This window comes from Sus scrofa, chromosome 8, assembly GCF_000003025.6.
Source record: "Sus scrofa isolate TJ Tabasco breed Duroc chromosome 8, Sscrofa11.1, whole genome shotgun sequence".
Classification (NCBI taxonomy): domain Eukaryota; kingdom Metazoa; phylum Chordata; class Mammalia; order Artiodactyla; family Suidae; genus Sus; species Sus scrofa.
In genome coordinates, this window is record NC_010450.4 from 66,454,791 (window position 1) to 66,469,670 (window position 14,880).

A 14,880-nucleotide genomic window follows, 5' to 3' on the forward strand; every position below is an offset into this window, starting at 1 on the left:
CAGTAAAAACCACAAGGAATAATGCAGAAGAATGAATCAGTGATGTGGAAGATAGAATAATGGAAATCACCCAATCAGGTCAGCAGACAGGAAACCAAATCAAAAACAGGAAGGCAATATAAGAGACCTATGGGATGATATAAAGCAGTCCAATCTACACATAAGAGGAATTCCAGAAGGAGTAGAAAAAGATAAGGGGGTGGAAAATATATTTGAAGAAATTATTGCTGGAAACGTCCCAAATCTAAAGGATACTGAGTTCAAGATACAGGAAACACAGAGGGGCCCAAACAAGTTGAACCCTTATAGACCCACACCAAGAGACATTATAATAAAAATGGCAAAAGTTAGTGATAAAGAGAGGATCCTAAAGGCAGCCAGAGAAAAGCAGAATGTTAACAACAAGGGAACCCCCATAAGGTAATCAGCTGATTTCTCTACAGAAACAATACAGGCCAGGAGGGAATGGCAAGAGATATTTAAAGTGCTAAAAGAAAAAACTATGCAACCTAGGACACTCTAACCAGCAAGAATATCATTTAAAATAGAAGGGGAAATAAAAATTTTTTCCAACAAACAAAAGCTAAAAGAATACAGCAATACAAAACCCAGGCAAAAGAAATACAGAAGGGGCTTCTCTAAAGCAAAACAAAAAAAACAAACAAACAAAAAAAAAAAACAAAAAAAAAAAAAACGAAGGAAAGAAAGGGAGGAAAAAGAAAAAGAAAAAAAAAAGAAGAGGAAGAACTAGGATTGAGGAAACCACAATCAGAGAGCAGTCACTCAAATAAGCCAGCATACAGATTTAATCGTGAACATGTTTAAAACAAAATTAAATTAAAAAGAAAAAAAAGAGTCATCAAAATCATAAAATCGGGGCAAGGGAAATAAGGAAATAAATAGACTCCTTTTTAAAATTTTTTTCTTTTTTTTTCTTCTTAATTTTAGAATGGTAATGAGGTATTTGAACCTACAGGACTATCAGGCTGAAACACACAATTATAGGAACGGGTTGACATACTTAAAAAACAGGGCAACCACAAGCCAAAACCAAACATTACATTTGCAAAAAATGAAAAGAAAAACCCTCAAGCAGAAAATAATCGGAGACAATCCAACCAAAAAAAGAAAGGAAGAATGGGGAATCATAGAGTTGACTGGAAAATGAGGTTTCAAATGGCAATAAATAATCATCTATCAATTATCACCTTAAATGTCAATGGACGGAATGCCCCAATCAAAAGACACAGTGTGGCTGAGTGGATAAAAAGGCAAAAACGTTCAATATGCTGCCTACAGGAAACTCACCTTAGGACAAAGGACACATATAGACTGAAAGCGAAGGGGTGGGGAAAAATATTTCACGCCAATAGACAAGACAGGAAAGCAAGAGTTGCAATACTCATATCAGACAAAATGGACTTTAAAACAAGACATAAAGAGAGACAAAGAAGGACACTATTTAATGATTAAGGGATCCTTACACAAGAGGATACTACTATCGTCAACATATATGCCCCAAATACAGGAGCACCCAGATACATACAACAAATATTAACAGACATAAAGGGAGAAATTGATGGGAATACAATCATAGTAGGAAACTATAATACCCCCCTCACACCAATGGACAGATCCTCTAGACAGAAAACAAATAAAACAACAGAGTCCCTAAAGGAAACAATAGAAAAATTAGACTTAATTGACAGCTTCAGGACACTACATCCAAAAAAATGAGAAGACACATTCTTCTCAAGTGTGCATGGAACATTCTTAAGAATCGACCACATATCGAGGAACAAAGCTAACCTCAGTAAATTTAGGAGCATAGAAATTATCTCAAGTATCTTCTCTGACCACAATGGCATGAAACTAGAAATCAACCACAGGCAAAGAAGTGAGAAAAAACCTACTACACGGAGACTAAACAACATGCTACTAAAAAACCAGTGGGTCAATGAGGAAATCAAGAAGGAAATTAAAAAGGACCTCAAGACAAATGATAATGAAGGCACAACCTCTCAAAATCTATGGGACACCACAAAAGCAGTGCTCAGAGGGAAATTCATAGCAATACAGGCCTTCCTCAAAAAAAGAAGAAAGATCTCAAATTGACAACCTAACCCTCCACCTAAATGAATTAGAAAAAGAAGAACAAAAAAGACCTAAAGTCAGCAGAAGGAAGGAAATTATAAAGATCAAAGAGGAAATCCATAAAACAGAGATTCAAAAGACAGTAGAGAAAATTAATAAAACCAAGAGCTGCTCCTTTGAAAAGGTAAACAAAATTGACACACCCCTGGCCAGACTCCCTAAAAAGAGGAGAGAAAGAACCCAAATAAACAAAATTAGAAATGAAAAAGGAGAAATGACAACGGACACTGCAGAAATACAAAAAACCATAAGAGAATACTATGAACAACTATATGCCAACAAATTTGACAATCTGGAAGAAATGGACAACTTTCTAGAATCTTACAGCCTGCCAACACTGAATCAAGTAGAAATAGACCAACTGAACAGACCCATCACTAGAAATGAAACTGAATATGTCATAAAAACACTCCCTAGAAATAAAAGCCCAGGACCAGATGGCTTCACAGGTGAATCCTACCAAACCTATAAAGAGGATCTGGTGCCCATCCTCCTTAAACTCTTTAAAAAGGTTGAAGAAGAAGGATTACTCCCAAAGGCATTTGATGATGCCACCATCACCCTAATTCCAAAACCAGACAGAGATACCACCAAAAAAGAAAACTATCAGCCAATATCATTGAGGAATATAGACGCAAAAATTCTCAATAAAATCTTAGCCAACCAAATCCAACAACATAACAAAAAGATCGTACACCATGACCATATGGGGTTCATCCCAGGTTCGCAAGGGTGGTTCAACATATGCAAATCAATCAATTTCATACAGCACATTATCAAAAGAAAAGTCAAAAATCATATGATCATCCCAATAGACGCAGAAAAAGCATTTGACAAAGTCCAACATCCATTCATGATAAAAAAAATCTCACCAAAGTGGGTATAGAGGGAACACTCCTGAACATAATCAAAGCGATTTATGACAAACCCACAGCAAATATAATATTCAATGGAGAGAAACTGAAAGCCTTCCCACTCAAATCTGGAACAAGACAGGGATGCCCACTCTCACCACCGCTATTCAACATAGATTTGGAAGTCCTAGCCACAGCAATTAGACAAACAAACAAAAGAAATAAATGGGAAGAGAAAAGATAAAACTGTCACTGTGTGCAGATGATATGACACCATACGTAGAAAACCCTAAGGACTCAGCCCAAAAACTACTGGAACTGATTAACAAATTCAGCAAAGTAGCAGGATAGTTATAAGGTTAACATTCAGAAATCAGTTGCATTTCTCTATAGCAACAATGAAATATTAGACAAGGAATACAACAATACAATCCCTTTTAAAATTGCACCTCAAAAAATCAAATACCTCGGAATACACTTGATAAAGCAGGTAAAGCACTTATATGCCGAGAACTATAAAACATTAATCAAAGAAATTAAAGAAGATGTGAAGAAATGGAAAGATATTCCATGTTCATGGATTGGAAAAATCAATATTGTAAAAATGGCCATACTACCCAAAGCAATCTACACATTCAATGCAATCCCTATCCAATTACCCATGCATGACATTTTGCACAGAACTAGAACAAACAATCCAAACATTTATATGGAACCACAAAAGACCCAGAATCACCAAAGCAATCATGAGAAACAAAAACCAAGCAGGAGGCATAACTCTCCCAGACTTCAAGGAATATTACAAAGCCACAGTCATCAAAACAGTCTGGTACTGGTATCAAAACAGACAGACAGACCAATGGAACAGAATAGAGAACCCAGAAATAAACCCTGACACCTATGGTCAATTACTCTTTGATAAAGGAGGCAAGAGCATAATATGGGGGAAAAAAGTCTATTCAGCAAGCACTGCTGGCAAACCGGGACAGCTGCATGCAAAGCAATGAAACTAGAACACACCCTCACACCATGCACAAAAATACACTCAACATGGCTGAAAGCCTTAAATATAAGACAGGACACCATCAAACTCCTAGAAGAAAACATAGGCAAAACACTCTCTGACATCAACATCATGAATATTTTCTCAGGTCAGTCTCCTAAGGCAATAGAAATTAGAGCAAAAATAAACCCATGGGACCGAACCAAACTGAAAAGCTTTTGCACAGCAAAGGAAACCAAAAAGAAAACAAAAAGACAACTTTCAGAATGGGAGAAAATAGTTTCAAAGGATGCAACTGACAAGGGCTTAATTGCTAGAATATACAAGCAACTTATACAACAACTCAACAGCAAAAAAGCCAATCAACCAATAGAAAAATGGGCAAAAGACCTCAATAGACTGTTCTCCAAGGAACATATACAGATGGCCAGCAAACACATGAAAAAATGCTCAACATCACTGATTATAAGAGAAATGCAAATCAAAACTACCATGAGATACCACCTCACACCAGTCAGAATGGCCATCCTTAATAAGTCCACAAATAACAAGTGCTGGTGGGGGTGTGGAGAAAAGGGAACCCTCCTGCACTGTCGTTGGGAATGTAAACTGGTACAGCCACTATGGAGAACAGTTTGGAGATACCTTCGAAATCTATACATAGAACTACCATATGACCCCGCAGTCCCACTCTTGGGCATCTATCCGGACAAAACTCTACTTAAAAGAGACACATGCACCCACATGTTCATTGCAGCACTATTCACAATAGCCAGGACATGGCAACAACCCAAATGTCCATCAACAGATGATTGGATTCGGAAGAGGTGGTATATATACACAATGGAATACTATTCAGCCATAAAAAAGAATGACATAATGCCTTTTGCAACAACATGGATGGAACTAGAGACTCTCACACTGAGTGAAATGAGTCAGAAATACAAAGACAAATACCATATGATATCACTTATAACTGGAATCTAATATCCAGCACAAATGAACATCTCCACAGTAAAGAAAATCATGGACTTGGACAATAGACTTGTGGCTGCCTGACGGGAGAGGGAAGGAGTGTGAGGAATCAGGAGCTTGGGGTTATCAGATACAACATAAAATAGATTTACAAGGAGATCCTGCTGAGTAGCATTGAGAACTATGTCTAGATACTCATATTGCAACAGAACAAAGGGTGCGGGAAAAATGTATACATGTAAGAAGAACTTGATCCCCATGATCTACAGTGGGAATAAAGAAAAAGAAAGAAAAAAGAAAAAAACTGCAAAAACCACAAACACGTGGAGACTCAACAACATGCTATGAAACAACCAATGGGGAGTTCCCGACGTGGCACAGTGGTTAACGAATCCAACTACGAACCATGAGGTTGTGGGTTCAGTCCCTTCCCTTGCTCAATGGGTTAACGATCCGGCGTTGCCATGAGCTGTGGTGTAGGTTGCAGACGTGGCTCAGATCCTGCATTGCTGTGGCTCTGGCGTAGGCCGGTGGCTACAGCTCTGATTCGACCCCTAGCCTGGGAACCTCCATATGCCGTAGGAGCGGCCCAAGGAAGAGCAAAAAAGACAAAAAAAAAAAAAAAAAAAAAGACAAAAAAAAAAAGAAAAAAGGAAAGAAAGAAAAAAGAAACAACCAATGGATCACTGAGGAAATCAAAGAGGAAATTTAAAAATACCTACAAGCAAACAACAACAAAGATACGACCCTCCAAACCTATGGGATGCAGCAATAGCTGTTCTAAGAGGAAAGTTTATAGCAATACAAGCCCACCTCAGGCAACAAGAAAAAAGCTCAAGTAAACAAGCTGACTTTACATCCAAAGCAGCTCGAGAGAGAAGAACAGACAAGACCTAAAGTTAGCAGAAGGAAAGAAATCATACAGGTCAGAGCAGAAATCAAGGAAATAGAAACAAAGAAAACCATAGAAAAGATCAATGAAACAAAAAGCTGGTTCTTTGAAAAGATCAATAAAATCGATTAACCAATATGAAGACTTATCAAGGAAAAAGAAAGAGGACTCATATCAATAAAATTAGACATGAAAAGAAATAACAACGGACATCACAGAAATACAAAGGATCATAAGAGACTGCCATATGCAACTATATGCCAATAAAACGGACTACCTAGAAGAAATGGACAAGCTCTTAGAAAACTACAATCTTCCAAGACTAAACCAAGATGAAATAGAAAAGGTGAACAGACTGGTCACAAGTACTGAAATTGAAACTGTCACTAAAAAACTCCCAACAAACAAAAGTCCTGGGCCAGATGACTTCACAGGTGAATTCTATCAAACATTTAGAGACGAGCTAACACTTAGCCTTCTGAAATTATTCCAAAAAATTGCAGAGGAACGGACACTCCCCAAGTCATTCTATGAGTGTGTGGGATGGAAATACCTTAAGACTGGATTGTGATGATCATTGTACAATTATAAATGTAATAAATACATTGGATAATTAAAGAGGTAGAATGAAAGAAATCAAAGATGACACATTTTCACTGCATAATTAAACAATTATACAGATATACTGGCCTAGAAATATACTGTATCAGTTATCTGGAGTTTGTAATACACGAATAGGGGAAAGAGTCTAATGACACTTTGTAGCACCACTGCAGAGGTGAGGATACATTGTTAGATTCATAGACTTCCAACAAACATAACTTTGTTCTCTGTTTGTATGTTTGTGCAAAATTTAAAAATCCTTGAGTGTTTTGCACATTTAAACCCCAGAATCCTGAAGGTGTACTGCCATTTTTTCCTAAGAAAATGTGCACATAGGGTGTAATATTCAGAGAAGTACAAATATTCCTTTCCTATTTTCTTTTTGGGGAAGACCCACTGCATAATGTGAATTGATGGGGAAAGCTGGAATGTGCCACATAAGAAGCTACTGGAATTTTGAATGTCTTCTTTCTTTCTACACCTATGCGGATTCCATGAACCTGGTAGAGCCACTGTAAGAACTGAAGGTACATCTTAGCCTATCACTCAGTCGTATGTGTGCCCGCTCTTCCTTTTGTACCATAGTGGTGTTTGGTGTCTCCGGAGATCAGGGCCAATTCAAAGCATGCTTAGTAGCCTCTAGAGATTTAAGTATTTCTCTTACTCCAGAAGGCAAACATCACGGCAAGACACTCTCTGTAATTTACTCAGAAATGAGCTCTGAATTGGAATTGGAATTGGAATTGGAATCAATTTCAGATGTATTTGAGATATGTTATGGCACTAAAAAGTGGCTAAGTAATTAGGAAAGAGATGTGCTAAGAACTGCTCTGAGGGCAAACGTGCAGGTCAAGACTGTGTTATACTCATTACAGAAAAACCCAATAGCACCTCATAGCAAGCTCATATATGGACCCAGAAATGACGGATAGGTCCATGATCAAGTCCACATTCATAATCCTTCTGCCACGAACATGACTGGTTAGTGGAACTGTTGTCTGTAATAAACACTGGTAGATAATATACTCCATTTATCAAAGTTTGAGCCTCTAAGGATAGCAACTAACTGGGCAACAATATCCACATCCTGTGGCCTTGTAAACATACAGAAGGAAAACCTGTAGAAGAAATGGGTGAATTCCCATTTCTAATTTTAGGGTTCTGCAGAGGTATGGCATTGGATTTTGTGAAGAATGGAAAGGAAACTGGCCACTACTTGCCAAGGGATGGTGCAGGAGTCATAGTGGTTTCCTCTACTTGTCGCACAGGTAGTATGGTACCCTTGTGACACCTGGAGAGTGAATCCTCCCTGGGTTCCTCATAATTATTAATGACATTTCTGTTTGACATCAATAAAGGAAGAAAGATCTAGTTTTAGGATCTCTCTCCATGAGTTTTAGGTCTCCCTATGATTCCCTGCACGATGAGATGTTATGCCTACAAGGACTGGAAAACAGACAAAACCAAACTGAAGCATGTTAATCATAGCAAAATATCTTCGTACAGTGGCTTCACTTCCCTTCATGGAAGAATCATGATTTTTACCATCGGACAACTACTTTAAGGGTGAAAGTTAAGTGCATGCGATCACTGGGCCATATAGAGAGATCATATAAGAAGGGATTACCTCTGGGTGTATAAAAAGGTCATCTCTGAGGGAAATTAATGGCAGGAACTGAATGTGAGAGATTAGAATCTCAGCCTGTTTGTTCAAGTTTAGAGTCAAAATCTAGAACCAAGGTAAAACTGGAGTGGGATTCAGAAGCAAAGAGCCCGGGGAGGAAATGAAATTGAGACACTGAAAGTAAGCAGTTATTCAACATGCGTTGCGGAACTTACGGTTGGCTCTCTGTTTTATAGGCAGCAGACCATTCTAAGTCCCAACTGTATTGCTGTTTAAATATTACAGTTGACAGTCTCAACACTTTAAGGAATGTGGTAGATCTGAGCCTGCAGATGAGGAATTATTTTTGGTAGAATATCTGGAACAAACAGAAATAAATATTTCCCTCACGAAAGGCAAGCAAGTTTAAAAACCCTAACCTACAACTCTAGGAACCACTTTTTACTTACATAGAACTTGATTTTGTGATCACATGTGTATGTATGCATGTACACATGTAGCAAGTACGTGCATCTACCTATGAACATTTTCAATTGTCATGATACCTTAGAAATTTGAGCCTGATTTCATAATGTAGTTATAGATGACTTACAAGTAGGTTAAAAATAAATTATTTTTAGAATGTTATTCTAGCTGAGTAGGAAAGCCAGAGGTCCTCAAACTCCACAAAAGTGTATTCTTTTTAAAACTTAAACTGAAAAAATAGAATTTATTACAAAGGTTTAGCCTCTGCATTCCTAAATTTATGACCATACTGTTAATATATTTACCATACTGATTTATAGATGAGTCAAGTAGGTCAATATTTGTGTTTAACAAAGCTCTGGACTCTACAAGATGGCATGTACTCATTCATTTGTCAGGGTAGTTCTTAGGAATAAACTTGGAAATTGAGGGGCCAAGCTGTCTATTATCTAAATCTTGACTGACTTAAACTCCTTTATGTTAACATCATTTTCTATATGAAAAAGGAAAGGGTTATCTTGTCTTTGCCCTCAAATGACCAAAGATTAAAACTCTAAAAGACTTTTGTCGGAAAGGACATTATCTTCTTGCCAGAGTAAATGATTTAGCACTATCATAAATCATTGTTTGACCACATGGATTAGATTTAAAACAGGCAGAATTAGGGCTTACAGTTTCAAAATTCTATACCTAAAAGTATAATAACTACTTATTTCAAACCTCAGAAAATTAAGAAAATCCCCTTTTTGTCCTCATTTCTTTCTAATTCCCCACTTTGGAATACACATATGTTTACCTTGTTCTTATTTTTACTACTATTCCCATAAAAAAATCAGATAAATGTCCAAATGATTTTTATTTTTCCTAGGATATTTTTATATTTCTTCTAAGATAATTGTATATTTGATGGACTTACCTGTGTTCTGACATAGGACTCTTAGGTCCATTTTGCTTGGGTTATAAATATCAAGGTCTCTAGTCAATTATTTTTGAACTTGGTTAATCATGATTATATGGAATAATTTTTGACATCATCAGCAAATTATTGGCCAGCACATTGGAACAGACTTTTCAGAAATGAAATCAAGAGCATCTTTGTTTTTTTAAACGGAGAATTTGGAGGAATTTCAAAACAAAGTCATTGCTGGGACCTCCCAAAGTTGCCCACGTACGGTCAGAGAAGAAAGAAGGGGAATATTCTTTCTTTTTTTTTTTTTTAAAGAGACATTGTTTTAGTAACATTTAATGGGTATTTTCATGTTCACTGCAGATTTCTGGCTGATGCGTCTTAAGAAGAAGCCCCAGTACTTGTGCCTGGCTTCATGTTTACAGAATAGTTTATAAGACCAGAGAAAGTGATGAGGTAAAAGAAAAGGAAGAAATGAGAAAACTCACCGACTTTCTGATTAAATGGAGAAATCAAACTCCCTTCTGAGAAATGCCTTCCTCCCCCTAGGTCCCTGCCGTGTAGCTCCAAGTTTGCTTCTCCTGTTCAAATGTGTACATTATACGTAAACTTAATGTGAGAGAGAATTTGTAAAAATTAAGTTACTTTAAAAGGTTGGGTATTAAATTCCAATCTTTTACTTTATTCCATCATACCATTGATCATGCTAACTTATCAAAATCATCCACATCTCTGAAGTCACAGAGTGTTACAATACAAATGAAGTACTATTATTAACATCCAAACAAAGGACAATCTTCACATCAAAGACACAAAATAGTGTGTTATATTTCTGGGGGGACAAATTCAAAAACATGTCATAGGAAAGGATGCATGAAATTGATGTCTGAAATGTGCTTTGCAGCAGAGTAGAAACCCTAACAGTCTCCCGACCTTCCTGGCTGGAAGGGAAGCTCTGGCTAGAGTGTGCTCCATGCTATTTCTCGTCTAGTTCTTTTGGAGAATATGCACTAATTATTTCATACTGGACCCAAAACTGTGGTACATATGTAGAAAATGTTCAATATGATCAGTACGGAAAATAGCAGGAATCCTTATGTTCGTAAGGCCTCCAACAGTGCATTAGTTGGTTAAACAGAAAGCAAAATAAAGCAGTAAGTCCTTAGCGGTAGCATCTTCCATGTGTTTATTTGTTTAGCATCTCTTTTCAAGGAATAGATTATCTTAAACCTTAATTCTAAATCACATGGCACATTGCAGGGGTGATTCTTCGATGTTGCATGTGACAAAGCTGAGGAATGGACAGGCACCCGGAAGAGTAGGAGAGGAATCTGGTTCCAATCCATGGCCGAATGAATTCAGATGAACTCTGTACATTGTTCCAGATCAACCGGTACACACACAAACAAAAAACCTACTCTCTCTTTTTCTTCCTTGCAGTTTTACCAAGCTTCCGGCAACAAAACAGGCCGCATTTAGTGACCAGAAATGTAATCGCTGCCACACAGGCCAGCAGGAACCCAATCACATCGAGAGAGTGGTACTGGTACCAGGTGAGGTCGTGGGCTGCTGGCCGCAGGTGCTTGGCTCCTTTGTGGCGCATGACAAACTCAATCCAGAAGACCGCCCGGTCCAGGGGCTTCACAGGTTGATCGTGGTGAATTCTTGATAACTTCATAGCATTCTCTTTATAGCTGAAATTGAATACATAAATAGCGACTTGAAAACTTTGCTGAAAACCTGACATGCCAAAAATTGTTTTGTAGCATTATAAGTGTATGACCTAAGGATTAAGACACTGCATCATACACGGTATTCCCAAGGGTTTAGAATGCCTATGGACGTTTGTTTCCTCTTGAGCTGTTTCTACCTATGCTGGCCTATCAGGTGGAATTTGTCAGATGTTTCACAGCCTCTATAATGATTGGAAGTAGGGGAGAAAATAATTTCTAATTGGAAATAGCACTTTCAAGGTTCAGCAATAGGAATGTAGCATGTTCTCCTCCTACTCGGAAGTGGAGTCTTCATTTACGGAGACTACAGAACATGGAATTGTAGAAAAGAGGGGAACAGCATGCAAAAGAGAATTGTGAACCAGAAACAGAGAGACAAAGCCTGTTTCCCTTTGGTTTACAAAAGAAAACCCAAGACAGACCTTTCTTAATGTACAAGAATTTCAGGAATAAGTCCATGTGGATATATCTCAGGAAGACAAGGAGACAACAGCAACAAAACCCCCAGACACGGAAACAAAATATTTGTCAGGTAAAATGTTAAAAAAAAACCAGAATCCTTCAGCAACACAAGGGCTGTACTGAAACATAAATATCATCATTGAATCCACATAAAGAGCAAACTAATGCTAAAGAAAACTGGCAATTGTGGTGATGGACATTGTGCCCGCTGGAAGCGCTGAAAATGTTACAGTTAAAATACAGCAATAAAAGTGATGATATGCCATTTAAAAGGCAGATGGACTGAAAGTCCACAGACGACTTCATAGTAAAAGTCTCTCTGGATTGACCAACACTGGAAACACTAATGAATTCAAATCCTTCATATCAATATTTATTCATAGATTCATATGAAATTTTAGTAAGACTTTTCCTGCTTTTAAAGAAATATTTATCCAAAGCCTAGCAATTTTTAAATGTTTGACATATTTTTTCGCATGATAGATTGACTTGATTTTTTGGAAAAAGGACAACATAACAAACGTAATCATTCATTGCTGGGAATTTCTTTACTTATGATTATAGTAATCTACATGCTGTACAGAGTACCGTGCAACTTATTCATCGAAATAAGTTTCAGCTTATCGGAAGCTTGTCCTGTTGTCTGACACCTGTCCACTTCTCCAGCTCCTACCTCCTGGTGACCACTGCTCTGCTGTTTCTGAGTATTTGACTTTGTATATATAAATATAAGTGATATCAAGCAGTATTTTTCCTTCTCGGTCTGGCTTAATTCAGTTAATTCACAATGCCATCTTGTCACAAATGACAAGATTTCCTATTTTCTCATTACTAACCGGTAGTCCTTTTACATACACATAAAACGTCTTTTATATCCAACAGACACTTAGTTGTTTTCACATCTTGGCTATGGTTAAAGATGCTGCGGTGAATGTGGGCGTGCAGACATCTCTGCCAAATTCTGTTTCCTCTTCCTCTAGATATATACCCAGAAGTGGGATTACAGTACAGTGCAGTTTTCATCTTTTTTCTTCTTCCTTTTATGGCCCCACCTGCCACACGTGGAAGTTCCTGGGCTAGGGGTTAAATCAGAGCTGCAGCTGCTACTTACTCCACAGCCACAGCAACACCAGATCCAAGTCACGTCTGTGACCTACACCACAGCTTGGGCAGCTGCCAGATCCCTAACAACTGAGCAAGGCCAGGGGTCGAGCCCGCATCCTTAGAGAGACAGCGTCAGGTTCTTAACTCACCTAGCCACAATGGGAACTCCTATTTCTAATCTTTTGAGGATTTCCGTACTGTCTTCCAGACTGGCTGCACTAATTTGCATTCCTAACAAGAATGTACTGAAGTTTCCTGCCGCCTATGGGAGTTCCCAGGCGAGGGGTCCAATTGGAGCTGTAGCTGCCTACCTACACCACAGCCACAGCAATGCAGTATCCGGGCCGCATGTGCAACCTGCACAGCAGCTTGCAGCAAGGCCGGATCCTTAACCCACTGAGTGAGGCCAGGGATCGAAGCTGTATCCTCACGGATACCAGTCAGATTTGTTACCACTGAGCCACAATGGAACCCCTCTATTTATAAATTAGCACGAGGAAATATCTGAAGAAATATTTCTTTACTGGTAATTGGTTACAGCTACATGTGGAAAGCTAAGTGATTTTTCATTTTTTATTTCTCTAGGATTTTGACACATTGCCTAAATTCTTTATCATGGAATACCTGCAATTTTTAAGAAATTATAAATATTACTAAAAATATGTGGGTCTTTTTAACAATGGCTTAGTTCTTTACGTTAATGTCGTTGAGGTACTCTGTCACCCAGTAGCAGTAGGTGAAGCTAAATGTTTTCATAGAATGTGACAAAGTAAAAGGCAGTTGTATTTGATATTAACTATGTCCTGGTGATTATGCAAAATGAATCAATTAATTGAATGAGACAATTTATTCCTTTTAAAATTCTGATGTTTCTCAGAAAATAATAGGTTCTATACTCACGAAGGATTGTTAATAGCTGCCTTCAAAGCATTGAGTAGGTCAGAACTCGTCATTGTGAGCAAGTCTAATTGAACAGCAGCCCCTTTAGCTTGGACACGAGCAATATTATCAAACTGATCACCAAACAGGGGGATTCCCACCACAGGGACCCCATGGTATATAGCTTCATAGATCCCATTGGTTCCACAGTGAGTGATAAAAGCTCTGGTTTGGGGATGACCTAAAAAGAAAAAAAAAATCATCATTCTAAGTCGTAAGAATTTCAGAAATAGAAACTCATGACACTTGTATGAATCAATCATTAATTCGGTTCAGTAACCTTGTCTGCATACTTCTGTGCCATCAGGCCATACATAAATTTCTAGAGTCTGTAAAGAAAGCAGCAACTGAATATTCCATGTCCAGCAGCAATTAGGGATTCCAGCAATTAGGTCATTCCACAAAGCTCAGAGCGGTCTAAGGGTGGAGTTAAGCGATGGAGAGTAATTGCCATTGAAGAAGTACTTGGGGGTAAGAACACATTGATAAAAAGTGGTGAAGGAGAGTTCTCTTGTGGCACCGTGGGTTAAGGACCCAGCATCATTTCTGCAATGGATTGGGTCACTGCTGTGACTCGGGTTCAATCCCTGGCCTGGGCACCTCCCAACTGCTTGTGTGAATGGGGAAAGGGAGGGGAAACGTGCAGGGTTTCATCGTGAGAATGTTGGCATAACAGACTAGAAAGACAGACTTTGGCAAGTGCATGAAGTACTCTGGTTAGGAAAATGGGATTGTGACCTTGATTTTTTTGGTTTGTTTTTAGGGCTCCACCCAGGGTGTATGGAGTTCTCAGGCTAGGGGTGGAACTGGAGCTGCAGCTGCCAGCTTACATCACAGCCACAGCGATGGCAGATCCGAGCCGTATCTGCGACTTGCCCCACAGCTCTTGGCCACACCAGATACTTAATCCACTGAGTGAGGCCAGGGATGGATGGAGTCATTACCACTGAGCCACGACAGCAACTCCAGAGCTTAATGTTAAGTGATATGGAATCATTTTTAATATTATGATCAGTGAAATGGTTTATAGGTTATTTTCCAGATAGTTGTATTCCAGAAAAGAAGAGAGAAAACGGATACAGAAGGTCAAGAGGGCACTGCACCAGAGCCTCATCTAAAGGTGTGCTCAAGTTAACCAGAGCCCGATCTAAAGGGGCGCTCCTGA

The 14,880-nt window shown here is 38.5% G+C and overlaps 1 protein-coding gene and 1 pseudogene across 2 annotated transcripts in view; both read right to left on the reverse strand.

Annotated features, from left to right (window-relative positions):
- Positions 1–10,036, reverse strand: part of LOC106507782 — a 30,496-nt pseudogene extending 20,460 nt beyond the window's left edge.
- LOC100515222 (UDP-glucuronosyltransferase 2C1) overlaps positions 10,640–14,880 on the reverse strand; it is a 38,760-nt gene continuing 34,519 nt past the window's right edge. For both annotated transcript variants that reach the window (XM_021101412.1, XM_021101411.1), the window contains 2 exons: positions 13,677–13,896; positions 10,640–11,171 (listed from right to left, as the gene is read on the reverse strand). In XM_021101412.1, coding sequence (XP_020957071.1) covers positions 10,892–11,171; positions 13,677–13,896 — 500 coding nt within the window. In that variant the 3' untranslated portion in view covers positions 10,640–10,891. The remainder of the gene's footprint in view (positions 11,172–13,676; positions 13,897–14,880) is intronic.